The following is a 27,422-nucleotide window of genomic DNA, read 5'->3' as shown; positions in this document are numbered from 1 at the left end:
ACCAGCCATACTAATAGATTGGGAAGAGCCGCTTACAGTAATAACCCTAAACTGGAGCAGGGATAGAAGATGGTCAACAACCGAAAATGTAAAAAGATACTTCTACTTCTGGGAAGAAAAATCTTTTAAGCCTCGCAAGAAAATGTCAACCAGAAAATCTACAACCACCAGCCATTCTAATAGATTTTGAAGAGCCGTTTACAGCAATAACCCTAAATAAGAGCAGGGATAAAAGATGGTCAACAACCAAAAATGCTTCTTTTCAATAAGTCTGTAGGATTGCAGAGAGGCATAAACTAGTTGGCTAGATATTGTGGTGGAAAAGGCCACATCCTTGGGCTAAGAAATTAATTTAGGTCATCAGGAGACCTACAGGGTGAAGGTATTATCTAGAGATAGCCAATCAGGATGTGCCGATGAGGACGATTATTTACTAGCAAATAGCTATCATTACGAATTACATCACCAATAGGTAAGTAAAAAAAAGGTTACCGTACAATTTCAATACTGCGTTGAACTGAAAAAGAAGGAACAATTATTAATATGTTTTAATCTTTAAAAAAAGTTAACCCATTGCAAATGGGGCATCTAGTTTCGTATCCACTTGCAACACTGTTTTGATATTCTACAGTAAATGCATCCAGGGAATACTTCAGCAAATTCTGAAGAAATTTCTGATCCAACTCGCCTTCGACAAATAATTTCTCGATAAAGATTCCAATAGCGCTATCATCAATGCAAAACTTCTTCAAATAATCGTAAACGATACCAAAGAGTTTATAAAACAAATCTTTTCCATAAACGCCCAAGGCCTGAAGTTGCTCAAGCACGCATGTTGTGAGAATATCCTCAAGTTTTTTTAATATCTGTACCAATTTATTGTAGATATCTTCATTATTAGCAAACGAGCAGATTTTCAACGCGACGTATTCTAAGATATCATCACTTGAAGCGACCGACAGATCGGGGAAATCTTTAAGCAAGTAACCTACCGTCGCCGTTACCGAAAGTGCGACTTTATAGAAAGTCGATGGAGACTGAACGTTGACTGTAAGGTTTGTGGGTACGTTACTGACTGAAGTGTTAGCAGGTCCAATACTGCTCAGGTAGGCGGCCCTAGCTTGCGGGTTGAGGCTGTAGAACTCTTGCGGGTTAATGATATGTTTGCCGTTCAGTAGAGCTTGTCCGTCTTTCATAGCAATCCGGACATTGTTTTGGTTCAGCTGTTTGTTCAGCCGCAAAGCGCCTTGGAAGAATTGATCCTTATTTTCAATTTTCTGAATGCCCCTGATGACTTCCGAGTTGCCTCTAGCCTTGCCATTGATTCGACGAGTTTCAGCAACCATCTTATCATAAATTTTCCTACAGTGAAAACGGAAGAAATTAATTAAATACATATAGAAAAACACTCACGCATACACAACTTACACACTTATACACTACACACCCCACCTGGTAATTACTGTATATACATACCACATACAAGACATAACAAGGAAACATATCATAGGTATCCAATAAAATATTTAATATCTGTAAATTGTTCCATCACCCTACACGATGTACTGTTTGTTTATATAATATCTAATAAATAAAATAAAATAAATTACATAGTCAAATAAAGACGAAATGTATCGTTCAATAAAATATTGAGATTTAATTCCATGCATAATTGAGCCACATACATCGTTTGTGGAAGTAATTTAGCACTGTATCTCAGAGGTGCAGTGTTAAGGTTCAAGAACAAAACACGGAAGGAAAAGGGAATCTCACCTTTGACGATTGGATCGCAGCGACTCTCTGTAGGTGGATATTTGCGAATTCTGAGTCTCTTCGATGATGGTGTGGGCCATTTTGTTCGAGACTAAAGAGTTAGTGAGAAACAAGATTGAAGAAGCTATCTGGAATATTTCCAGGGATGTGGGACCCTCTTTTGTCTTGTTGTACTGTGGACAAATAATTTAAAAAAAAAACGTATGGAAAAAATTATGAAAAGTTTGTATACTAGTGTTACTTTTAATACACATTATATTTTGTTTTTATTTTACCTTAATGATGCAATTGGTGATAGTGTTGACCAACCCTGCACCGCTGGTCAAAGCTGCCATGACTATTGAAGAATTGTGGGCCAAACGGAAACCCTAAATAAGAGGATAAATATAATTTGAATTTCAATATAAAGCCATTTTAAACGAATACATCATTAAAATAATGAATTCTTACTGTGGCGATGGTAGCCCCGTTGCTAGCTGCTTTAGTCAGAAGTTTCGTAGAAGCCCCAGCTACCATTCCAGTAGCACTTGCCCCCAAGTTCAACCAGCAACCCCTGGCTTCTGGGTCTGCTAGGCTAACACTCTGTAACAATGTATCAGATCGGGATTTATTGCTTTTAATAGAACAAATATTGTATTTTATTGTGACAAAACTATTTATTTCAAAGAAGTGGCACACAACGTTACGCACCTGACTGGCAAATGATAATAGTAAATAGAGGTCGTTTAACTTACACTAAAATAACACAAAAAGCCTAAACTATGGCGTTTGAAAAAGGCTCGCATTAATGTTAGCCATTCTGTTAGTTGAACCTGCTCAACCAACAAAAATCAAAAGCAATGTTTCGTGCGATATTTTGTCTGCGATAAACTTTGCCTTCATTTAGATAAGTCTTTGCGACAGCCAAAATTTATTGGTAAAGGTGCATACGCCGTGTCTAGATATAATTGGTCGATGTAACACCGATTTAAAAAAAAAACATGGTACCATGGTATACACATAAATTGTGCCCCAATTTTGTTTTATTTTAATACCTGTTATATCCAAAACTGCATGCTCTAGATCTAGATGAACTTACAAATACACTGTAAACAATAAATTATATCGAAAATTTTATTTCATTTCAGTAATTCTCATAGAATTTCAGTTGAAAGTGAATGTAGGATACAAAAAGAATTGAGAGAAAAATGATAACCAAACCACAAATCACACAACAAGATCATCAATCTGTTGGAGGAGTTCTGGCACACAAAACAATCTTAATATATTATTATCAGTGCGGTACTTCGAGGTAATTATTACAAGGAAACGACTAATGCGATATTTTCAAGCAACATCAACCAGCTTCGAAGAGAGTCCTTTTCTTTTTTCTTGCTCAAGTTGTGATCTTTAGAAAAGATAAGTACTCTGGATAAATGGCACGGCAGTAGGAACCAAACGTTTTATCAATTCGAAATCCAACAATACCTGATCGTGTTTATTCCTGTCGACGAGCTGCTCGGAAGAGGTGAACAGGCCGTAGAGGCCAGTGACTCCTGTGGCCACTCCAGTGGCCATGGCCACCCCGGCCGTGATGGGCGCGAACACGGACACGGCCAGCACGCCAACAGCACCCACAGCCACGCCCGTGCACACGTAGTCACCCACCTCGCGCACCTTGCTGGACACGGACGAGGCAGGCGATAGGACAACGTCCAGATTCACGAGGACCAAATCCTGACAAGTGAGTTAAATTAGGCTCGTTATCCATAATTACATTTAAAATATAAATAATTTTACTAATAACTAATAAGATGCATTATGGACGAAATATGGGGTGGATGAATGAAAGAAACTACTGGATTAGGAAGAGGGAATCAAAATGACAAATCTTGCAATAAAAAACAACAAACTATTGCGGAAGTATTCACTTCCCGGAAGGTTTCAAAAGGCGGATGCATGAAATCAATTATTTTATTTTAAATATAAATTATCAGTAATTATAACCAATAACAAACATACCTTTGACATGGTGAAATAATAATGCCATTTTACATTTTTCATCCAATCTTATTGTTACCCTTGTAAACCACATTCCCCTATCTGATATTTTTTCCATCCTCAAAGTGAGATCCCGCAATGTTTGGTCAGAGTGTTGGCACATTGCTAACTAATCCAAGAGAGCCTGCTATGTCTCAATATAAAGGCCTATCCCATCAAAACTGTGGTTTCAACAATTCCCCCATTTTTCCAAAGAATAAATTTCCTCACTTATTCGAGTGATGATTGGGCATTGTTCCGTTCCTTCTCACCTTTTTAAAATGCACGCGCTTGATTCCTCAGATTGTACTTTCTGTGGTCGAGAAGTGGGAATTTAAGATTGTGTGTTTTTTGGTTGTTTCTCTCTTAACTCCTCTCTTCTATCAACCCTTATCTAAAATTGCCTCCCCTCCATTCAACATCTCATCTCTTCTAAGTCTGAACTCGACTCCAATCTTCCATATACTTTTAAAATTTTATTAATTTAAACAAAATCAAAATTTAAATTCACCCTCCCTCTCTCCATAATTTTAAATGATGGCCTAGAACGCCCTTGAAGGGTGAAAGCCAGAAACATTTTTTTTTTAAAGTTCTATTGAAAAATATTTATATCAGGGGACATGTTATAATAGTTGAATAATTTTTTCGACCGGTTATTACCAGTGGTAGGTTAAAGATTGTGGCACACAAATCACCCCGGCACCAGATCAGCATCGTCTCAGCTCGAGTTATTCAGAATTCTTTGTATGTACCACCATACTTCTTCGCACACTAATCAACATCGTACCAGCTTTGCCTCGCCTCGGGACAAGTTAGTGAAGTTGAAACGCAATTCTTTTTATTTATATTTTCGAACTGTTTTTAACAATAATTAGCATTACTCATAGTTTTTCGTGTATCAGTAAGACAGTTTCTATCTATGTATTTATCTATCGGTGAGGCAATTAACGGACCTACTAGAAAAAAATCTGTTGGATACATCCGATACTGCGATTTTACCCGAAGTCTCTAAGATATAAATATCTCAGAAACTTATTTTGTACTTTCTCTACCATTAGAGAGAAATTAAAATCCACAGGTCTCTATATTAATGAGCCTCTTTTCAAAACTTTATGTGCTATTTTATGGTACACGAATCGTGGCTGATTTGATCTTCAAAAAAGCCTCGTATATAATCGAAAAATTTAAAATGTTGACAAGTGAGGAAGAAATAAAATAGAGATGGATGAAGGATTTTTAAAAAGGTTTTCGAAACAACTCAAGTGATTCCAGCGGCGAAGCAGGTATGATGTTGGAGTGAATGATTAATCAACAAGAGGAAGATAATGCACCGGTATCTGAACTCGGAATTTCCGCTTGTCTACCGAATTCATTATCAATTTGGCTAAGGAACAACCAAATTTTAAAACTGCCGTGTTTCTCCAATATATTTTCCTTCATATTTCGAAAAAAAGGCTTTGAAATTATTAATACTTTTTTTCTAAACCAATTGTGAAACAGATGAAGAATGTGGAGATGGCAATCTGATGGAGTAGAAGACGGGTGGATTAGTAGAAGTTCCTAGCTGTTCTTATCTGACAACTAAACAAGGCTGTAAAATTATTAATACTTTTTCCTTAACCAATTGTAAAACAGATGAAGAATGCGGAGATGGCAAGGTGATGGAGTAGAAGACGGGTGGATTAGTAGAAGTTCCTAGCTGTTCTGATCTGATCACTAAATAAGGCTAAAGCAATTTTAACAACACAAACAGAAAATAAATAGTTACATCGATAATGCCCCCGTGGTAGCGCCCGTTGGCGGGTGCCACAATATATCCTTTTGGTTGTTTATTATTCTCCAAATAGAGTGACCAGTTTTCGTAGATTCTGCCAATGTCATCAATGAAAATACAGCAGCCAGTGCGGCTATCTGAAAAATCCATTAAAAAAATATTTCTTAGTTACATCAAAATATATTATACAGATTTATCTTAAGGTTTTAGGCATAAAATATTCACTTGTAAGATAGGCTTCCAATATTCTGGCAGAGATGAAATTTTGTGGTTTGTAGATTAGTTTGTAGTTTGTAAAGCAGACATAAAATAGCAGTTCTCGGATTTTTTTATTAATTCATTCTTACCACTAAGGGTGCTCACTTTGATGCATTTTCTGATTCTGAACACTGGACTGACATAAATTTTGTCCGATTTGACTTTTTCATATGCGTCTTTGTTAGTCTCTCCTGTCATCTCCGGAACGCAGCACACAAATATAATCGACATGAAAATTGACTTGTGGTCCGCTGAATACTTTTCTGTGAATCAAAAGATGGATTATAATTGTGTCACTGAAGGGGTTATGTACAGTTAGAATTTAAAAAAAAAAGATTTTTTTTAACTTCTTTTTCGTAATGAACATTTATTTAAGTACACACACAGAAAATTTCAAGTCGATCCGGCTATTATTTTCGGAGTTACACGCATATTTGTAAAAACGTGTCAGAGCGGAGACAGTGACTCCAAAACGTATTCGTGGGGTTTTAAAAGTTCCACCTTACGGCGATGGGGAAGTTTTGAAGAAAGAATGTATTGGAAACGTACAGAAGAGAATGGGCACGAGACACCGAGATTATGTGAGTAAAAATATGGAAACAGATCATAATAAAAATGAAAAAAAATACAAAAAAAAAACTTTTGGTGGAAAAGGCAAACTTAGTGGTTAAATTATGGTCAAGTTGACAGTTTATAATGGCTTTGCAATTAGGAGAAATTATGATTCCGTCGAAAAAATGTATCTATATATATGCTATCTGGGCCACATATTATCATTATTGCTCAACTTTACAAATTTATTTTCAATTTGGAAAACATTTGTGAAAAGTTTCTTAAAGCAACTTTCTCTATGCGATGGTGGCAGACGCTGCATAAACCTCACTTATTACATAAACCTTATTATAATCTGCAACTGAGGGTTGTTATAAGTTATTACCAGTAGCTACAGTAGATTAATATTACATCGCATATGAACACTTACGAAACTGGCGTATTTTTTCATATATCGGCAGGACTCTTTCCATTTGCTCAGCACTGTAGCCGTAAGTAGAATTAGAGTTGGCTGAAGACAAATCCCCTGATTCAGTATCCGGTGTGCCATATATAGCAAAGGCTATTTTCTGCTTGATCAGAAATATGTCTGTTTGATCAAATCTAAAATCATAAATGAAAAATGTTACCATATACAGCCAAAACTAGTGATTTTATGATATCAAAACACACATTAATAATATACGTATATAATTTAATTGTTATTTTAAACCGTGTGTATTGTGCTCGCAGCGTTACACAGCTACACGCATTTATGAAAGTATGGTAGAGCCCATCTATGAAGTCTTCATCAACAAATGTAAGCCTTCATCCACAAAACTGCATTCATGTCTGAGGTGTACCTTTAGTGAGATATTAACTCTCTTCTTAATTTGCAATACACTTGATGATCGGGAGATTTTAATAATTTCTTCAGTTTGTCTGAGATTCCGAGTGTGTTTACTATCATGAGATATTTACAATAAATATCTAACTTGACTTAATATCCGTTCTAACGGATGATCTGAGTTATTCTTAAGCGGGAGGGAACTCTGACTGAAATGCTCGCCCGTAGATCGGCTAGCATCGGCTGTATTCGTAACCATTCGGGTATTAGACGCTTGTCATGTGGTATTACTACTACCATCTATGGAGACATCTTAAAACTAAATATCATATCTTAAATCTATGCACTCTAACGACATTTGTTGAACAGTATTTAAACTAAATGTATTTACCAACACTACAATGTTTAATATATTTTATTTTTATTTAATGCAATGTTATATATGTGTTAAATAATAGAATCGATCTACAATTTTAAAATAATATGATATATTTATACTTTTTTTACAACTAGTGTTTTTTTGGCAAAATAAAATGAATCGAGTATAATGGATCATCTTTATGTAACTATGGCCAGTATATTTGAAAAATCTTACTTATTCCAGTCCGTACAGCCAAGTATTTCCAGATAATCCTGTTGAATTTCTCTGGCCGTATTGAGTGAACTCACAGGTTCCGACTCGGATGCATTAGATGTATTCCTAGAAAAAAACAATTCATACAATTAGAACTAAAGCTACCACGAGATTTGATAGAACAAAAAATAAGTTATCAATTTAAAAGCAAATAATAAAAATCATAAGACTCACATGATATTTCTTTCAAGTCTAAGAATATGCACACTTAAAGAAATGGCGAATCTGAAAGAGACATTTTTAATTGAACAATTATTAGAAAGTGTGGTTAAAAAAATTGGTAACCCTCAAAGAGAAAATTTTCGATTATTGTATCTACCTATTTCCTTTGTACTATTTTAATCAGTGACTGTGGATTTTATGAAATAAAGAAGATCATTTATTACTGACCGAATCGAAACCGAAACCTAAACCGAATCTCGGCTTCTGTTCTAGTTTCGGCCGAATTCTTTTTATATATAATTCAATATTTTCATAGTGCAAAAACTTATTTAGTAAAACTTCAATTTGTCATATTTAACCATTGAAGATAATATTAGCGACTCTTAAATAAAGATGTGAGGCAGATTAGTCATGAAAATATTCATTTGCATCTGGCCATTGAACGCAGGTTTAACTCAGCCAGAACTAGAAGAGAAGCTGAGTTTCGGCTTAGGTTTCGGCTAGACTAGTGACAAAGTCAATAGATGTCGCTTATTAACATGGATAAGTTTATCGTATCGTATAGATTTCAATTAAATTCGGGTAGAATCTTGCAACCACGTATGAAGATAGCAGCCAAAAAGTAAATGAAAAGTAAGTTTGGTAGCTCTTAGTCGAAGTATGGTACAGTTAAATATGACGGAAGTTGATATGTTTGAAATAGCTCAGTGATAGCTCACAGCACCACTCCGGCAAGGCAGAGGTTTTTAGCTCAATTCTCTCAATTCATTCGAGAGTAAATATTATTTTCGATGATTTATTATTTAAATAAATTAATATACACTATACGTATGGCCGAATTTATTCGTTTTTATTGTTAAACTAGTTAAATAAAATAAAAGACATCAATTAGTAAATTGGTCTACTTTTAGCATTTTTTGTTTGATTTGTTATGTAACAGTTCTTAAATGTAGGTTATTGGTACTTTAACTTCAAAGGAGTTACAAAAATACAAAAGCTCTTTAAACTGCTAATTACACACATATTTAAAAAAAATAAGCTTAGTCTTTATTTTTATATTAGAAAGGGGAAAGCATCATAATAACTAATTATTATTTAAAGGATAAACTTTGAGTAAAATAAGTGACATTTTAAAGTTACACATTCTTTTAAAATGTAACTTTAAAGCCACATTTACTTAACAGCTTTATATTAATTTTTATGAAATTATTATTTTAATAAAGTTATTCTAGTTGCATACGTAGTATACACATTACACAATCGCCCGATGAAAGTCGAACGTGATCCTATACATCACGAATTCATGTTTCGACTCAGCCAAAGTTTCGGCTAAGTTTTGGCCGAAATCGAAACCGTGGCCGGAACACATTTACTGTCCGAAACTAAAACCTAAAACCAAAATTCGTTCGATGACAGAAGATAATATTATCTAAAAAAATTGCGGTCGCAAATGAACTTTAAAATTAAAAAATAAATGATTGGTATGATGAATGATTATCATAATCAAACCACAATGTTATTATTAGCGCGACCATGTTCGTGCCAAGAAATTAATCATTCTGACATAAGCAATATATTTTCCTTACGCGTAATTGTTTGACATTTTCGAAATTGGAGCTGATGTTATAAATTTATAAAAACGTTTTTTAGTTTTTCCCCTATAGACTCAAAACTACCGAACCGATTCTGCTGAAATTTTCAAAGTTTGTTCCTATTAGTGTCAGGAGTGGTTTGAATTGTAGAAGAAGTCGGGGACGCCCGAGAAAGACTTAAAGCATTATCTCTGCACCAGAATGATACTAATATTTATATTTTATTTTTTATATGTGTAATTATTTTTGATTCTGTGATTGCGTAGCATTCACTTTGGTAAGCTAATCCGTAATTTTTTACGGGTAACAAATAGGTTATAATGGACTACGACATGATTTAAGAGAGACTCGTCAGAATACAGCATTTTTTATTATATATTACACACTTTACAAATATAAGGCAAAAAACGTCCCGATATAACAGATTCAGCTGGAGATAAATTAATTAATCGAAGTGTGCAGATTCGAACAAAAAATTTTAGTTTATACATTTTGCTTATAATTGATCTTAGTCGTGTACAAACTTTGTGAAACTTAAACCTTACTTTTCAGACAGTTATTTCCATAGTCAGAAACCTTCACAGTCCACTTCGATATGGTAAATACCTAAATGTGTTAAAAGTGTGAACAACTATGAATTTGTAAGTTTTTTAAGGTCATTAAGAGTTAGTCCTAAAAAGTCCTAAATTGTCCAGTTTTTAAAATAAATATCAACTCTACTTTTTTGACTAATCTACAATTAAATGTGACAAGTAGTAATGGAAGGAAAATCAGCAAATGTAAAATCAATTGCCAATGTTTTTACTATAGTGTACTTTGCGTGAAAAGTCGTAAACTTTTTAATAAAATGTGTGTATCTGAAGTGACCTGCCAGGTAAGTATGCTTTTTTGTATCTGTTTGTAAATAATAAATAAGATGAGCCTTGAAATAAATTAAAATTAAATTAACTTGTAATAAATTTTACAGAACCCTTGAAGCGATGTTTCGTAAAAACGGCGCTACACAAATTATCCAAATATTATTATTATGACAATTTTTTACAAAGCAAATAATTACCACAACACTATTTAGTTTAATCCCAATTCAAATTAAAAAGAACTATATTCGTTTCTTCTTCGTAACTTAATGGAATTCAACTAATTTATTTTTTTTATTTTTAAAAGAAAGACAAACATTCCCGGGTTACGAATAACCTGACAATATTTGAAAATCTCCTACTACCACCACAGTAAGCTGAAAAGGTTGCTTGTGTTGTTATGGAGGACTTAGCCAGCCGAGGAATTGAACACACTACGCCTGGGTGGGACCCAAACGCGATGTCAACTCGGTCACCGACCGGTCGACTAAGAATTAACTGTTTCAAATAAATAAAATAAAATTAAATGAGTGATTTTTATTTTAAATTTTACTTTTAACAAGATCAAAATCTCTGGATCAGTATTGAAGCGAGTGGCAACAAATAATAATAAAAAAGAATATGATAAAATAATTGTTAGATATTTTCCGCTACTTTTTCCATTAACCAACAAGACAGCATTCATCATAATATATAAAAACAATCTGCAGATCTCAATAAAATTACCGATGCTTACCAGTTTTTTAAATTTATTGAACACGGCACAGAAAAATAATTATATCAAACTTATCAATAAAAGACTGAATGCAAATCAGAGCTTAAAAATTCAATAAACGCACACGTTGACTGTACAATATAGAATGACCGATCCGAGCGAAGGAAAAAACTTTTAAAACATGACGAGTTGTTTCAGTTCTGTGAAGCAACTGGCCCATGTGAGTATAATAACAGAACTTTAATAGGACTTTCACAAAACTTAGAAATTAATGAATTGTTCAAATTCTCTGAAACAACCTGTCTTTGAAGTCGGCGAACGTTCGAATGCATTTCAAATTCCTATTTGTTTAAAATCTTGATATCACACAAATATTACGTCATTGATTACCTATCATTTTTTTTTCGTATTATCGGTTTTATCATGCGTATTATTTTATCGTGATGTGAATTTACATTCGGTGAACGGTTTTTAATTAGTTTTATTAACGTGACAACCAACGCTGACTTGTGAATATGATAGGACATAATAATAATAATTATTGGATCATTTGTATAGCGCCGTTTTCGTGAGAAAATCACCATTTTGAAAATGCCACGGTTAAAATATTTTTTCTCTTAAAATATATAGGTACTTGATCACTTGTCGGAATTCTTCACACTTTAGTTCCAATCTTAAAAATGACACTTAATTCCAACATAAAATGAGTTCATTGAACAGATTTCTAGCAGGAATAATTGATTCAGACAACCGAAATTAGTTTTCTTGATTATTATGGACAAGTTTTCTGTAAGTTTTTTTAATAAATATATTCCCCCTTACTAATAAATATGTTTAAAATGTTGCCCAACTAATAAACAACCGTTTTCGATGGAATATTACATGGAATTGGTCAAATGATTTATCTTTAACTTAACTTTAATTTAACTTTAATTTAACTTTAATTTAACTTTAATTTAACTTTATCGATCAAATGATCGATAAAGATCATACATTCTGTCATAGCACCGGTGCTAACATCTTACATAAAAACGGGCATGGTAACAGACTAAACAACTTAGAGGCACTAGAAATTAAAAAAGCTGTAAAAACCAAAAGTCAGATACTTAATAATCAATTAGACATATCAAGTAGTCCAATATTAGGTCTGTTTCCGATAAACCCATAAAAAAATCCCAGTTCTCCTTACCTCCTTACCACCATGCCAGTTGATGCTTTGTTTCTCCCGATTTATTGATATAACCCATTAGTCTACATAATTATCTAGCGGTTTATCCATTACTTGTGCACTTATGTTAATGTATTTTATGACCGTCTTTGTGTTGCTTATATTTGTATCATGTTGTCTCCCTCTATATTTTGTTATATATATACACACATTATGTACTTCTTGTTTAGTATTAATTTGTACCCTGATGATGCTTAAGTAAAGCGAAACCGGTCGGTTCTTAAATTAATAAATATCGTGGTTTTAAAACAAAAAAGTATTTTATTTTATTAAATATGTCAAACCACAAAGTGATTGCTTTCTACAATAATAAATATTTATAATTATTACTAAATCCATTTGTTACAAAAAAGATAATAAAACAATTATTATTGTTATAACTAACTATAATATCTTTATCGAAATAAATGACGGGTTTTTTCATGCAATTTGAACAATATGTCAAATGTCAAAGTTAATATTGAAGTTCTGTAAAAGTATTTTTTTTTTTTTTTACAGTGAATGCCTCACAAGAGTCCCAACTGCTCCCGTCTGGAGCCAGTGAGACTATGGCATCCCCAATTGGGGGATGTTGTGAGGCTGAAGGTAAGCGGGGAAGGGAAAGAGGAAGGTGGGGAAGTACCTGGCTATTCAGATCTAGTCACTAAACACGGCTAAAGCCATTTGGAGCAACGTTTCAATTCTGAATGGTGGTCTTACACCAGGGCGATACTGGTAGTATCTTCCACTCTGGAACGTGCCGCAAATATACTATATACATTATTTTAATTAATTAATTGTGAAATAACACAAATTAATCATATAAAATTTATTTTGCACGCCGGGTTCGAACCCGCGACCTTCGGAATGGCAGTCCAATGCGTTACCACTGGACTATGCCGGCCGTCAAACTATTACTCAAGTTCAGCTATTATCCAAGTACTGTGCAAAAACTGATGAAATAACAACAGAACTCGAATAGAACAGTTTATCAGTTGTGTAAAATTTCGTATACATTTTTTTCATGCCTTGTTGGAATACCTAAAAACTCAAAATATGTATTGCAAGATAGCTATAATATAAAGGTAGCTATATATAACAGACTAAATTTAGAAATCAAATAAATTGTTTATCATCAGTGTTTTCTAGGCTTCTTTCTCCGAGATGATGGAGGCAAAGCATGTCTGGGTAATATAAATGATATAAGAGAGTTGAATATACAGTAATAATATACATATTATGCTTATGGGGTTGAGATGGTACGTAATTAGAGTTTTATGGTGAATGGGAGTACGTTGACGGACACGATACCAGCAGTAGTATAAAGTACAATCGCATGATTTAAGTGCCCATCACACGAACAGTTAAGGAAAGATGACCGTCGTTATGGTGCTTTATTGTGCTTCATCATTTGATGTAAAAATCTTTGCACTGGTCATAATAACTACCATGGCCACATATTATTATGTGAATATTCCACAAACCAGAGTGGTAAAAACATGGTTGCTTGAAAAGGTTATATTTTGAAGTGGTTCGCTACGTTTGTTGACTTAGGAGGGGTTTATGGGAAATTTGTCCATTTATTGAAGGCGGATGCAACTGCACATCAGCTGTCGCCAGATGAGGGAAACCCTTTGACCTATGCAGCTGAACTCTCCCGACTCATCGCCTTGCATCGCAGTGGTAGGGATTAATTAATTCGTCACTCCTGGTCACACTAACCCCCAGATTCCTACTCGCCCCTCATACATTTTTCCTTCACAAAACCTCCTCTCATTCCTTCCCTTAAAAAGACCCTCCACACAGCATCCCCAAATATGACATAGGCCCTAAGGGAAGTTATTTTCCCCAGGGTCTCCAGTGGAGACTTAATTTAATTTTAAAAAAGCTGTGTTTAGTGTCCAAATTTGAAGAGCCATATTCTTCTCCATTTAATTCCTCTACTCTCACTACCTTCATCTTCACAACATTTTGGGATGTCATAGTCCCACTGGCTCCGAACAGTTGCGACTATTGTTTGAATTTGAAAATAAAACATAAAAACTCCGACATTAAATTCAAGCTTTGGACAAAGACACTACCAATACCATGCTATAAAAGCTTTCAACAGTCTAAAAATTGAAATTAAAACTGAGGAAAATAAAAATAAATTCACACACAAAATTACAAAATGGATTAAAGAACAAAAAAGACAATATTACCAAAATGTCATAGCATTAAATAAAAATAAAACCTACACGTAACACACAAAACCAATACAAACACACATCACTCACAAACACACAAGATTATATATTAAATGTATTATTTTATCTTCTCCTGAGACCAAAATTTTATTTAAGTTTTTTACTCCAAATAATCCCAGCAATCATTGGATAAAGTTTTTCGGTTACGTGTGATTTTTACTCAATTGTCCTCAATCGCTGCTCATTGTTGACCTTTCATAAAAAAATCTATGTTTACTTAGTCATTTTTCCACTGAGCCAATGGCGTGGGCTTTTAAAAAGGCCAAAAATTCTACTGACAATTTTGATGATTGATGCTTAGAAAATAGACGACACCTCCCACCAGTGGCGTGACGATGAATTATTCCTGCCCCGTGCCATTGATTTATAGCCTCAATTACAAAAATAAAATGACCATATTTCGAATTTCAGCGAATGATTTATTTAGTGTTGATTTTACAAATATTCCAATTAACTGGTTTTCAGCATATATCACGCGGTCTCTCGCGTCTATCGATATATTTATTTTTCGTTATTTTTTATTATTATTTATCCAAAATAAAAAATAAAATATTATAATAATGTAATAATGAGGAGGATCCTATAAAAACAATCCAAACTCTGTAAAAAATTTCTTTAAATTATAACTAAAAAAAATTCTACCTTCTCAACAGAATCACTATTTAAATTGTTTCCAGTACCAAATCTCAGTGACATATTTAAGCAAGCTTCCTTTATAAAAATGTGCAAAGAAAAAAATTACAAAGAATACCGAGAATTTGACAAACTAATGAGAAATGGAAATCAATTTATTACACCTAATTTTAAAACAACACAAATGCAAAACCATTATATTTACCAAACCATAAAAAACTACAATAATCTCTAACTGTGCTGTATTGTCAACCAATCAGAACAAATAAATTAAATTAAATTAAAAATTTAAAAAAAAAAATTAAATTAAACATTACATTGAAAAATCTATATTCTATACAAAAATATTACTGCAACATAAAACCTATGTAATAATCGTGCCTCCCTTATCAGACACAAGAACTCCTCTTTTCCGATAACGTAAACGTGACCAATGATGATCTAAAATGCAATATTGTTGAATATTTATGTACCTATATTCCTTATATTACAATAAAAAAATAAAAATAATTAAATAAAAAAATGTTGATGAAGTTGAAATACCTGCTTAACATCAATCGCCTGTTTCGATTTAAGTAAAAAAAAACATCGCAAAATCCATTTTTTATTCAATTCTCGACTGCAAAAATAATATTATGTTAAAAAAAAATTCCACATTGGACAATAACCCCATATCAAAAAAGGGATTTGTAAATATGAGATTTTGCACTTCAAATCATTTTTTTAGGCCGTATACTTTATTTTTCTGGGCAATAAACAGACTTGTTCACAAAATGACTTATCGATTATGGCTAAGGCCAGGATGTTTTATTTTCGCAGTATATTAAAAGAATCTCTATAATATGTCTGACGACCAAATTTTTAAATCAAAAACAAATAATTTTGCTTTACATTTCAGTGCTTACTCCATAAATTGAGATATTTATGAGCCAATTTAGAAAAAAACCTCTGCAACAAAAAAATATTGTAATGTTTTGCGGAAATAATAATAATAATAATAATAATAATATTTTATTCCAGGATGTGGGGAGGTTTGTGCAATCCCACACGTCCCATATAGATATACATTTTTTTTTTGTACAATAGATATAATAAATTATCAAATAAGGAAAACTATGCAGGGTGTGGTCTTGAGTGCGCTTGGGCCCAGCGCTCACTCAGGAGTGGCGCTTGGTGCTGGTAGGCTGCGGTCACCAACGTATTGGCGGAGGCCATTAGCCGCATCCTGGCTCCAGTGACCCGGTGTCTCATCAGGCCGGCAAATCCATTCAGTCCTAGTTCCGTGAACATTGTCGATGCGCTGCTGTATCTTCGGTATCCAAATATTATTCTACAGGCGTCATTATATTGAATTCGGAGTCGTTCCATCGAGCAAGTTCGGTAGTAACACCATGTCTCACACGTATACAGGCCAGTACAGAATGCGTTGAACAGTATTTTTTTAACGGTATTGCTGCATTTGCAAAATCTGCGGGCAATCATGTTAGAAACTATGCTAAGGCTTCTCCTTTGTCGTTCGATATCGCCATCGTCCGATAGGTTTTCATTAATAATGTGCCCCAAGTATTTCACGTTCGAACATGTATTTATTTTTGCCTCGTTAAGGTATACGGGGAGCATATTACTTGTATCTTGACTTTTTCCGTGGTGGAACGCAATCAATTCCGTCTTCTTTGGGTTGTACATCATATTATGCTGTTTTCCATATTCTTCACAAATGTTTAGGAGCAATCTTAATCCCTTGATCGACGGAGCTAGGAGGATCATGTCGTCCGCGTAGCTTATATGATTCATACATATACTGTTAACACGACAGCCCGCTCTGATATCCAGGCGACTTGATAACTCGTCCATATATACATTAAATAGAATGGGGGACATACACCCTCCTTGCCTTACTCCTGACCGCAAATATATCGGCTGGGAGTATGTACTTGCCCACCGTACAACATTTTCCTGCTGGGAGTGCCATCGGGATAGGATGTTTATAAATAAGGTAGGTATATTCCTAGCTTTCAATTTGTCCCATAATGTTTTATGACAGACCCTGTCGAAGGCTTTACTTAGGTCTAAGAAGCACCCGTATACGGTAGTTTTTCGTTTCTTGTAGAATTCTATTATTTGCTTTGCAGTATATATTGCCATATTAGTGGATAATCTACATTTAAATCCCATCTGGTTATCTTTAGACATTAGTTTATCATGTATCTCATTTAATATTACCCTTTCAAATAATCTTGCAGTTATAGTTGCTAAAGATATTGGCCGGTAATTGCTGGAGTTAGTCATGTCAGGCTGTCCCGATTTCAGGATTGGAGTTATAATCGTTTTCGTCATTGCACCCGGTATATGGTTGTGTTTAAGTATTGCGTTGAACAGTATGTTTAGTAGTTTGGGTATGTATCTACCTCCGTATTTTATGTGTTCAATACTTAGATTATCATGTCCCGGAGACTTACCAGCCTTGGTGCCTGTTATGGCCTTCATTATACTATTTTCAGAGAGTTGAACGTTTTGTCCATCATATTCCATAATATCAGGGACAGACGGTACTTCATCTCCGGAAATATCTGCAAAGGTTCTTCTAAAATTATTAGCAATTTCCTCCGTGTTTATGGACCCATCAATTTGGCTGGCGATTCGATTTTTTGGTTTGATCAGGTTGTTGCTTTTCTTCCAGAATTGGGCAAACTGCTTTGTGTCAAGTGATTTTACGATATCATCCATTTTTGTTCGTTCAGAAGAGCTTTGGCAGTGTTTAAGAGCTATTTTGAACTCCTTCCTTTTTCGTTTTCTTTCATCCGCAATGGGACCATGTAATGGTCTCCCATTCTTAATCCACTCCATCAACGCCGATCTGGAATTTTCGTAGTGTTCCTTAACTTGTTGATTCCACCCAGCAATGACACGATGTGTTTTTGGATTGCTTTGATCGTTCTCCCGATGAAATACAGTATTTGCAGCCCTACTTAAGGCTTCAACGATGTCTGTGTATATATTTTCCACGTTTTGTATATGGTCGCATCTGTCACATATAGAATCCGAGTTACAAATGGATACGAAGTGTCTTTGATAGATCACACTAAGTAATGCTTCTGCTACAGACGTATATTCACTGATTTTCTTATTATTATTCCTTCTCCATATTATGTTATTAGGCTGTTGTGGAATATTAAAAATAGTTGCAGGTAATTTTTCAGCAGCGATTACGCAAGATGTCGGCCTGTGATCGGACCAGTCAGTATCATAGTGTATTTTTATACTATCTATTTTGTTCTTAAGACTATTAGTGCATATACAGTGATCGATACAAGTATATACAAGTGTTAGGGAGTAGAGTTTATAAAAGACACACGGGAAGACTTTGCATTAACTATGCACTGGAATGAGATGCGGAGTCAAATACAAGTTGATATATTGTAGTTTTCTACCAGTACCTACCAATGTGATATAATGTAGTTTTCTACTAGTACCAATTTGATATATTGTAGTTTTCTACTAGTACCAATGTGATATATTGTAGTTTTCTACTAGTACAAATGTGATATATTGTAGTTTTCTACTAGTACCAATGTGATATAATGTAGTTTTCTACTAGTACCAATGTGATATATTGTAGTTTTCTACTAGTACCGATGTGATATAATGTAGTTTTCTACTAGTACCAATGTGATATAATGTAGTTTTCTACTAGTACCAATGTGATATAATGTAGTTTTCTACTAGTACCAATGTGATATATTGTAGTTTTCTACTAGTACCAATGTGATATATTGTAGTTTTCTACTAGTACCAATGTGATATAATGTAGTTTTCTACTAGTACCAATGTGATATAATGTAGTTTTCTACTAGTACCAATGTGATATAATGTAGTTTTCTACTAGTACCAATGTGATATAATGTAGTTTTCTACTAGTACCAATGTGATATAATGTAGTTTTCTACTAGTACCAATGTGATATAATGTAGTTTTATACTAGTACCAATGTGATATAATATAGTTTTCTACTAGTACCAATGTGATATAATGTAGTTTTCTACTAGTACCAATGTGATATAATGTAGTTTTCTACTAGTACCAATGTGATATAATGTAGTTTTCTACTAGTACCAATGTGATATAATGTAGTTTTCTACTAGTACCAATGTGATATACAGTAATGAATGGTCACGCCCGAAGAAGACACGATCAAGTGAAACAAAACTTACAAAAGGTAAACTAATTAAATTATTTAGATAGATACACCTTAAAATATAGACTCAGTTTTCACGTACACCAGAACTCACAACCTCTAAACTTTACTCCAAACCATTCATAGCCTAGAGCAACTCCGGGTACAAGTCAGCTAGTTCTTTATTTAAAAAGTTAAGTAAAAAATGTGATATTTGAGTTGATAAGCAAATTTACAAAAACATCGATTAGCGAATGATTAAATTAATTAAAAGAGAGCAAAAATTATTATTTTTTTATTTTTTATTAAATAATTAATCAATTTACAGAGTAAAATAATGTATGTTAATTAAGATAATTCATAAAACTAGTTTTCACTGCTTATATTTTTTTGTAAATATTTCTCTTTTATAGAAGCTGGCGCTTGTGTTTAAAAGAGTGTTGAGCATCAGGATGAAGAAAATTTAATGTTTATAATTATGATTTTTAAATGAACAAATTTATTTAATTAATTAAGAAGATAGTTTCATCATTGTGGTATTTTTACACTGAACTTCTCTTTAATCGATTTTAGTAGGTGTTTATCGTTTTCGATTGATCTGATGTTTTCAGGTAGGCTGTTGAAGTATTTTTTCCCTAGATAGATGTAATGATGTTGAGCAAAAGTGGTGTTACATTTTTGTGTTGGAAATATATGTTTTTGACGAGTACGATTTTTAGTTAAAAAGCTGTGATTTTGTTTTCTTCGTGGTTTTTCTTTTTATGTTTATCCTGACGCATCATCATATATAACTCGTATCTACCACTATTGCTAGTATTTACATAATTACACAAGTCGTATCTACCACTAATGCTAGTATTTACATCATTTAATCACTCGTGTTCACCACTATTGCTAGTATTTATATCATTACACCACTCGTATCTACCACTATTGCTAGTATTTATATCATTACACCACTCGTATCTACCACTATTGCTAGTATTTATATCATTACACCACTCGTATCTACCACTATTGCTAGTATTTATATCATTACACCACTCGTATCTACCACTATTGCTAGTATTTATATCATTACACCACTCGTATCTACCACTATTGCTAGTATTTATATCATTGCACCATCAAGAATAAGTTATTACTTTTTTTATATTTCACTGCTGTAATTTTTTTTTTCAAAATATATCCAAGGTATATTTATGAAGGCATTAAAATTACAATATCTTTCTGAGTATTGTTGGAAGCGTCACTCCAACCCTCGCCGCGAGCGTGTAAGGCTATTTCAAAGTGCTTTTTGATATTCCGAGGTCTTAAAAGTTTTACAGTTTTAAGTCTCGGCGTAAGTTATTGCTCTAGAATTGCTGAAACCTGTATTGTACACAGTCCCTGGGGAGTGCTCGATTTTAAAATCGACACATCCCATTGCGTTATAAAAGTGTGAAACACTGTACAACATTACAAAGATTAAAAATAAATATTTACACGTTAACTGGCGAAAAAAATATGGAGCACTCCAGGGGTCTAGCATAGACACAGTGGTAATTAATCAGAATCGATACCATAAACTAGGCACAGGAAGTTTACTTGTCTATATTCTTAATATACTTGCCTTTGCTAAATATATCAATAAATTAAACAACGTCGGGAAATCACCCAAGATGGCAACGCTGATTCTCCATAAATTGAAATAATTGCTGTGTGTGCTCACATGACAGGAAACGTAATTGGAAAAAATCTCAATCACCACCATTTTCTCTTTTTCAATATAAATTTGAAATTAATAATGAACAATTGCATTAAATTTTTTTTTCATAAGAATTATAAAATGTATGATTCGTTTGTATTGACTTCATAAATATGAAGATTTTTTACACTCGTTAGCAAACAAAAAACATATTTTTTAAAGTTGCGAAAATTTTGTAATGTGTGTCAGTGGGTCGTGTCAAAATATTTAAAAATACATCATAAAAAAAATAAACATTTTATATGTCTGGAAAAATATGCAGTTTAATAATATATTTTGACTCGAGAAAAAAATGACAGTATATAATATTATGTTGTAGTGCAGTGTAGCGAGTGCCATTTACAACCTGAGTAATCCGGTAATCGAGGGTCAAAATCAAGGCGTGATTCGTAGTACGACTCCAAATCAAAATCAAAACTGAAAATGCTTGAAATCATTTTAGCAGTGTTTGGTGATGAAATCTGAATAGCCGGGTTTGTACTTCCCAACCTTCCTCTGCCAACCTCCCTCTCGACTCTCACAAATCACATAGCGTACCACATAAATTGGGGATGCCATAGTAACAATCGACTTCGAGAATTCTTGATAATGTTAATACTTCACGCATACTTAACCAATCGCATCTTCATAAATTCTCACAAACGCCACAAGAACCGTCCATTTTACATGTTGTAGTCCCACTAGTGATGGATAGCAAGGATCCCAAGGACTATATATCTCTTCCCTCTTCCTCTTTCTCTGGAAATGTGCTGCAGTATCGGATCAGGTCACGTGACCAGACTGCAGATCGTTTTATCCTTATTGGACGACGTTAGACGGGACAAATAGAGCGAATCTATTACGATCTAGTAACAAAATGGTGACGTAAATATACCTTTTTTTGCTACTTGATATTTATTACTTAAAACGTATTTCAAGGAGTCGGGAGAATATAAAGAGATTTAAAAAATAATACAATAATGTAAAAACGCATTATCTGATAACACGGTTCGTTTTACACCTGCCGGAAACATTGAACACTTATTTCAAATGTTTAATTAAATACTTTTAACATATTTACATACCTTTATAATATATAATAAATTAACTTACATAAATTCACAAAAAATCGCTACCAATTAGCGTCATTTTCATTCCCACTCTCGTCAAAATATCATCTTTTTATATTTGATCAACCTGTTCTGTTTCTGATCTGTTTCCCTGCCCCCAACGAAGAATTCAATTGGTTAATGATGAAAATGACCTTGACATCTGTCACATAAATATTTGTGACAAGAGAAGTTCTTGCTTAATTGGGTTTATTTTGTCTATGGGTATTTTTTTCGAACTTTGGCAATATTTTGAAGGAAGGAAGTGGAGTTTTGTTTATGGTCACTTCCTCCCCGGCCCATTAGGCCGATGGGTCGGTGGATCCAGTCACTCTCCTTTAAAGGGGTTTGAATCTGAGTTAATCATGTGAATAGGAGTTATAATTTCTTTTAAAAAAGGCGCGGGGTGTTTATCCTTTCACGAATAGTTCGTGTTGATTATTATTTCTAGTGGGGATTATGGAATCCCGCTTTTCATCCAGTGTTGGCCGTTGGTCATATTTGTATACTCGTGTTTCGGAACTGAAACCGTAAATGGATCGGTTCTAGCTATGGCTAGTAGTTGATGGCTGAGTTTTCCCGCGTCGCGAAGGAACGGATTGCTGTTCCCGAAGTCTGTAAGACAAGCCTGGTCGGCTACCACGTGCTGCAGGCCTGATGCCCCTGCAGGCGTCCATTGAGGGAGTTGCTGTCCTCCCGCTGCCACTAAGAAAACGGCTTGCTGTCTTGGCTCCGTTGAAGAGTCTGGTCGACTACCACGTGCTGCAGGCCTGATGCCCCTGCAGGCGTCCATTGAAGGAGATGCGTCCTCCTGCTTCCACTAAGAGAAGGATGTCCTGGCCTCCGTCCCGGGTCCGTTCCCCGCTGCCGAGAGCAAGTTTTCGTTCGCCATTCGTTGTCGTTCTTTCGTTTCACGTTAAGTTAGTTTAGTTTAATTCAAGAGTCCATCGGGTATGTGCCTATATTCATTTCTATGATTACATGTTTATCATCTGTACTCCTTTGTAGTTGCTTTTGATGTTTCAATATATTTTCCATTAAGAACTCACTCTTTTATTTATGATCACTTAACTTACTTGACAGGAAATTATTCCCACAATCTTGAGATGAGATCTCAGCTCTACCGTTTCCTTTTAAACATTGGAATGTACCTACCTAAAATTGCATACGTTACATTTGGCGCTCAACGTTTAAAATATTTCGTTTTCGGTGCAGTATCCTTTTTTCTGTCATGTCAAGTTGGGTTTTCATTAATACTAGTTGATAATATTAGAGTTGAATCAATGTGTGTGCACTTAGCATTTCCATACTTACATTCACATCATAATGTCTACTATTGACCTTTAATATTAATGTTATGTTCATGTATCCTCATACATAACCTATAATAATTATGTTGTTTGCATTTTGAAATGTCATTGTATTGCAAAGAACTTTTCATTGTTTGATCATAGACAACTTATTACTGATGAAGTTAGAAGTTTTCGAGTGTTTGAGTAAATTAATTATTATTTTTTCTTAAAATATAATATCGATTGTCTATGATTCTCTTGTTGATCTATGAACAAGATTAGTTGTCAAAATTTTGAAGGTTAAAACTTGTTTTGTACCTGTCATACTGATTAATAATAACTTGATTAAACATCTTTGTTTATACGCAATACGAATTGAATAATGATTAGTAAAACCTTTCATTATTATTTGCTACAAAATATAGTTTGGTATATTCTGTGTTATCATAATATGTAGTTTTGTTTACGTTCCTGGGTAAATACAAATTCCAACGTAAACACAATTTAAATATCCTTTTGATACTTTCGAAATACTTTGTTACAAGTTATTCGTAAGTAAATCATAATTATTGATAGTAATATCAATGTAGTGTCAAACATAATACTATGTACTACGTACAAAACTTACTTTTTAAATATATTTGCACAGTAATATTCAAGTTTTTATGAATCCAGTACACATTTAAATTACGACTTTGTCAAAAATAAATTACCTACCTTATTACTATCACAATTACTATCAAAACAAATAACTTGTTTACATTCTAAAAATACTATCTGTCAAAATGTGTACATTGACATTTTTGTCATCTATCATGATGAAACATAAACATGCAAATAATGTTCAATATTGTTATTTTATAATGAAATACCTTTTTCAAAGAATCTTTTATATGATATTACCATTTCATATACAAAAACTGTAACGAGACTTTTCATGGTTATTTTTCAATGACAGCGCACTTCTGTCATTATTGAATATGTTGTTGTGGTGTCATCTGACATTAGGCACTAGTAAATACTACATTGTTTACAAACATGGATAACTGTCAATGTCTGCACAAGACTTCGTTATTTTTTATTTTTTTTGCGGTCTATTTAATCGAAAATAACGACGTGTAATTTTTTAATAAAGAGCATCATCATCATCTACATCAATTATCATAACAATTTGGTTAATTGTTTTCTTTATCAATTATTACAACAATTTGGATAATTGTTTTTTTTTTATTAAATTACAATAAAGTAAATGTCCTTGATTCGTAATTGTACTTGGCGTTCTAGTATATAATCGTACTTGTATACCGTCGCCTGGTGAGCACTGAAATATTAGGAGGATACTTTGACGGTACTGTTGTGTCTCGTGTTAATGTATACAATTTATACTTGTCGAGTTGACTTGTACAGGGGGTTTGGTAATTGATGTGTTATAAATAAATTATTATTTATATTTCATTATTACATTTAAGATATTATTCTTATTAAAGAATAATTATTTAATTTCTAATTATCATTTTCTCCTATTTAACAAAGATGGCGATTTCGGATATTAATGGGGTGACGAAGGAGGAAATGATTAAATTGTTATCGGATCGTAACATCGTTCCGGAAGCTACTCTATCCAGTATGCGCGAACAGGCTCGCTCCTTTAATAAAAGTCTGAAAGTTGGGGGTGGTTCTAATATAGATGTGGGGGATGATAATACAGTTTCTTCAGAAAATACTAAAACTATAATTAATAATTATTATCAGTCGGCAGTTTCTAGTAATAAATCTAAGTTTAAGTTTTCCACGCGCAACATGGACGCATGTTTGCCGTTAGCTGATTGTGAACAAGATGTTAGACCACATGTTAATATTAAAATTAAGAATTTGTTTTTTCTTCAGGTAGATTAGTTTTGTTTTTTTAAGGAGGCTAATGTTTTAGTGTGTAGGCCTACCAAAGCCTTCACATTATTGCAATATATATTTATAATTCTTTTGTGACTGTTCTGTTCTCATGATTTGGAGTTTGGTACCTCCATTTCTTGTGCTCAGTACGGACACTATAATCTAGTTTATCGACGATAAACCGTTTATTTACCCTCGGTAAACTGGAACGTGATCCTTGTGGTCACTGGCGCCCAAATTTTGTTAGTTAAGTCTTTCTTTCTTCGTTACTATGTTTTTTCTTGTTATTAATAACATACACTAGTTTCGGGATTTTGGTAGTTTCAAATATTTGATTATATTGGTTATAATACACTTAGTTATATACATGCACACACATTGATTTATTTCTTGGTTCCGTCTGTATAACGGATTATGTTGTAATGTTTTTATTTTTAAGTTTAAGCCCTTCTTTCTTTAGTCCACTGGAGGCCCTTTTATCGGCCCATTGAACCTCCAGGGAACTTCAGAATGTATATCTTGGAATTTTATGTTTCAGAGACTTGAGCTACTTTCTGATGCACAAAAGTTCTGTTAAGTCTATTATTGATAGTTTGTATTTCATAAACTTTAAGTATGGTATAGCTTTCCTAAAAGTTCTTTAAATAAGTCTTAGTTCATAAGAAAGTTGTTTTGTCTCTAACAAAGTAAGTACTGCTTTGGCGTGCTTAACTAGTAATTAATTCTTTTGGAATTATCACTTTGCCTCTAATACAGGAAAATGTGTTTCTGTTTAGTTTTTAAGTCTAAATGTGATAAACATTAGAGTCTTACTGTTAATACCAGTATTAGACTATAAATTAAGTATTACTAGTGTCATTCATTAAATTTTGGATTGATCACTCCTCGAATAGTCTCAACTCACTGAAAGCCATAGTTGATCACATAATTTTGTTTTGTTTGTACAAGAAATGCTGACGTTTTGTCTACACTTGGAGTGTTCTTTTAAGGAATGCCAGCTTGGGTATTGCCTTGATCTCTTTTCTTTTACAATCAATGTCACTCTGTTGAGTGTTTGCTGCAGTTTATGCATGTTATATGGATTTTTGTATATCCTAAAGTATGAGCTTAACTTACTAGTTTCTGTTTTGCTTTTTAGTACCAATTGACTTTGGTCATGAACTGATTGATAAATAGATAGGTATTGTGTTATGTAAACCCTATTCTGTCCACCTTGATTGGCAGGTATTTATTGTTTTATAAATCCTGACCTGATTTGACTTTCGCAAAAAGAATAATTTGAATATTATTCTTGTTTGACGACTCTGTAACTTATTGATATTTCTTCAGAATTGTAAATCCTGGTTCAATAACGAACGATAAAAAAAAAAAATGATGGATAAATAATCCAATACAAACCCCTACTCTGGTCACGTCTGATAGACAGTTTGTAAACTGATTCTATGCTACTAATAACACAGAAAAGTATTTTCTTGTGTACTAATTTTGCCAACTTTGAACTCCATTGTTCTGAATTGTAAAAAAAACGTAGATCTATAAAGATATTTTCATTATCTATGATTGTTTAATTTTAAGTATTATTTAATTTTAAGTTTTGTCATAAGAATGTTGTCATAAGATTGTTGTCATAAGACTGTTAAACCGGATGGACTTAGTTAGATAGGTTTCTCATTTTGCTATTTAATTATAGCGTAAATTCAGTGCAAGTGAGGGCTGTTTAACCACCCTAAAGTGAAGCCTAATTGGACTTTATTTCCTGTGCAAGAAAAAGTGATCTTGTTTTTTTTCTTTATTATTAAGAAATTTATTTTTAAGAAATTTAGTTTTTAAGAAACTTAATTCTAAGTTGTTATTTTAACTACTAATTATTGTTTATGTTTTCATTTTTCTAGATACCTGATGGACTCATAGTTTAGTTTATTAGTGGTCTTAGTTGTTCATGTTTGAGGGCAAACATTTTGTGGGAAGGGGGGAATTGTCACA

At 33.5% G+C, this 27,422-nt stretch overlaps 1 protein-coding gene across 1 annotated transcript; it reads right to left on the bottom strand.

The window, feature by feature from the left end:
- Nucleotides 1–488: 488 nt before the first annotated feature.
- LOC149419063 (uncharacterized) lies at nucleotides 489–11,275 on the bottom strand. Its single transcript, XM_089637924.1, has 12 exons — nucleotides 11,184–11,275; nucleotides 8,011–8,061; nucleotides 7,798–7,902; nucleotides 6,807–6,979; nucleotides 5,914–6,087; nucleotides 5,561–5,703; nucleotides 3,241–3,489; nucleotides 2,224–2,355; nucleotides 2,049–2,141; nucleotides 1,774–1,946; nucleotides 1,073–1,362; nucleotides 489–517 (listed from the first exon to the last, which is right to left on the bottom strand). Coding segments are annotated over exons 2-12 (1,563 nt in total). The 5' UTR covers nucleotides 8,013–8,061; nucleotides 11,184–11,275.
- Between the last annotated feature and the right edge of the window lie 16,147 nt (nucleotides 11,276–27,422).

This window comes from Hesperophylax consimilis, chromosome 12 (genome assembly GCF_061612785.1).
Source record: "Hesperophylax consimilis isolate HC1 chromosome 12, BYU_Hcon_1.0, whole genome shotgun sequence".
In the NCBI taxonomy this organism is placed as follows: Eukaryota; Metazoa; Arthropoda; class Insecta; order Trichoptera; family Limnephilidae; genus Hesperophylax; species Hesperophylax consimilis.
Note: the sequence above shows the minus strand (reverse complement) of the source record. Positions and strands in the feature narration are given on the sequence as shown.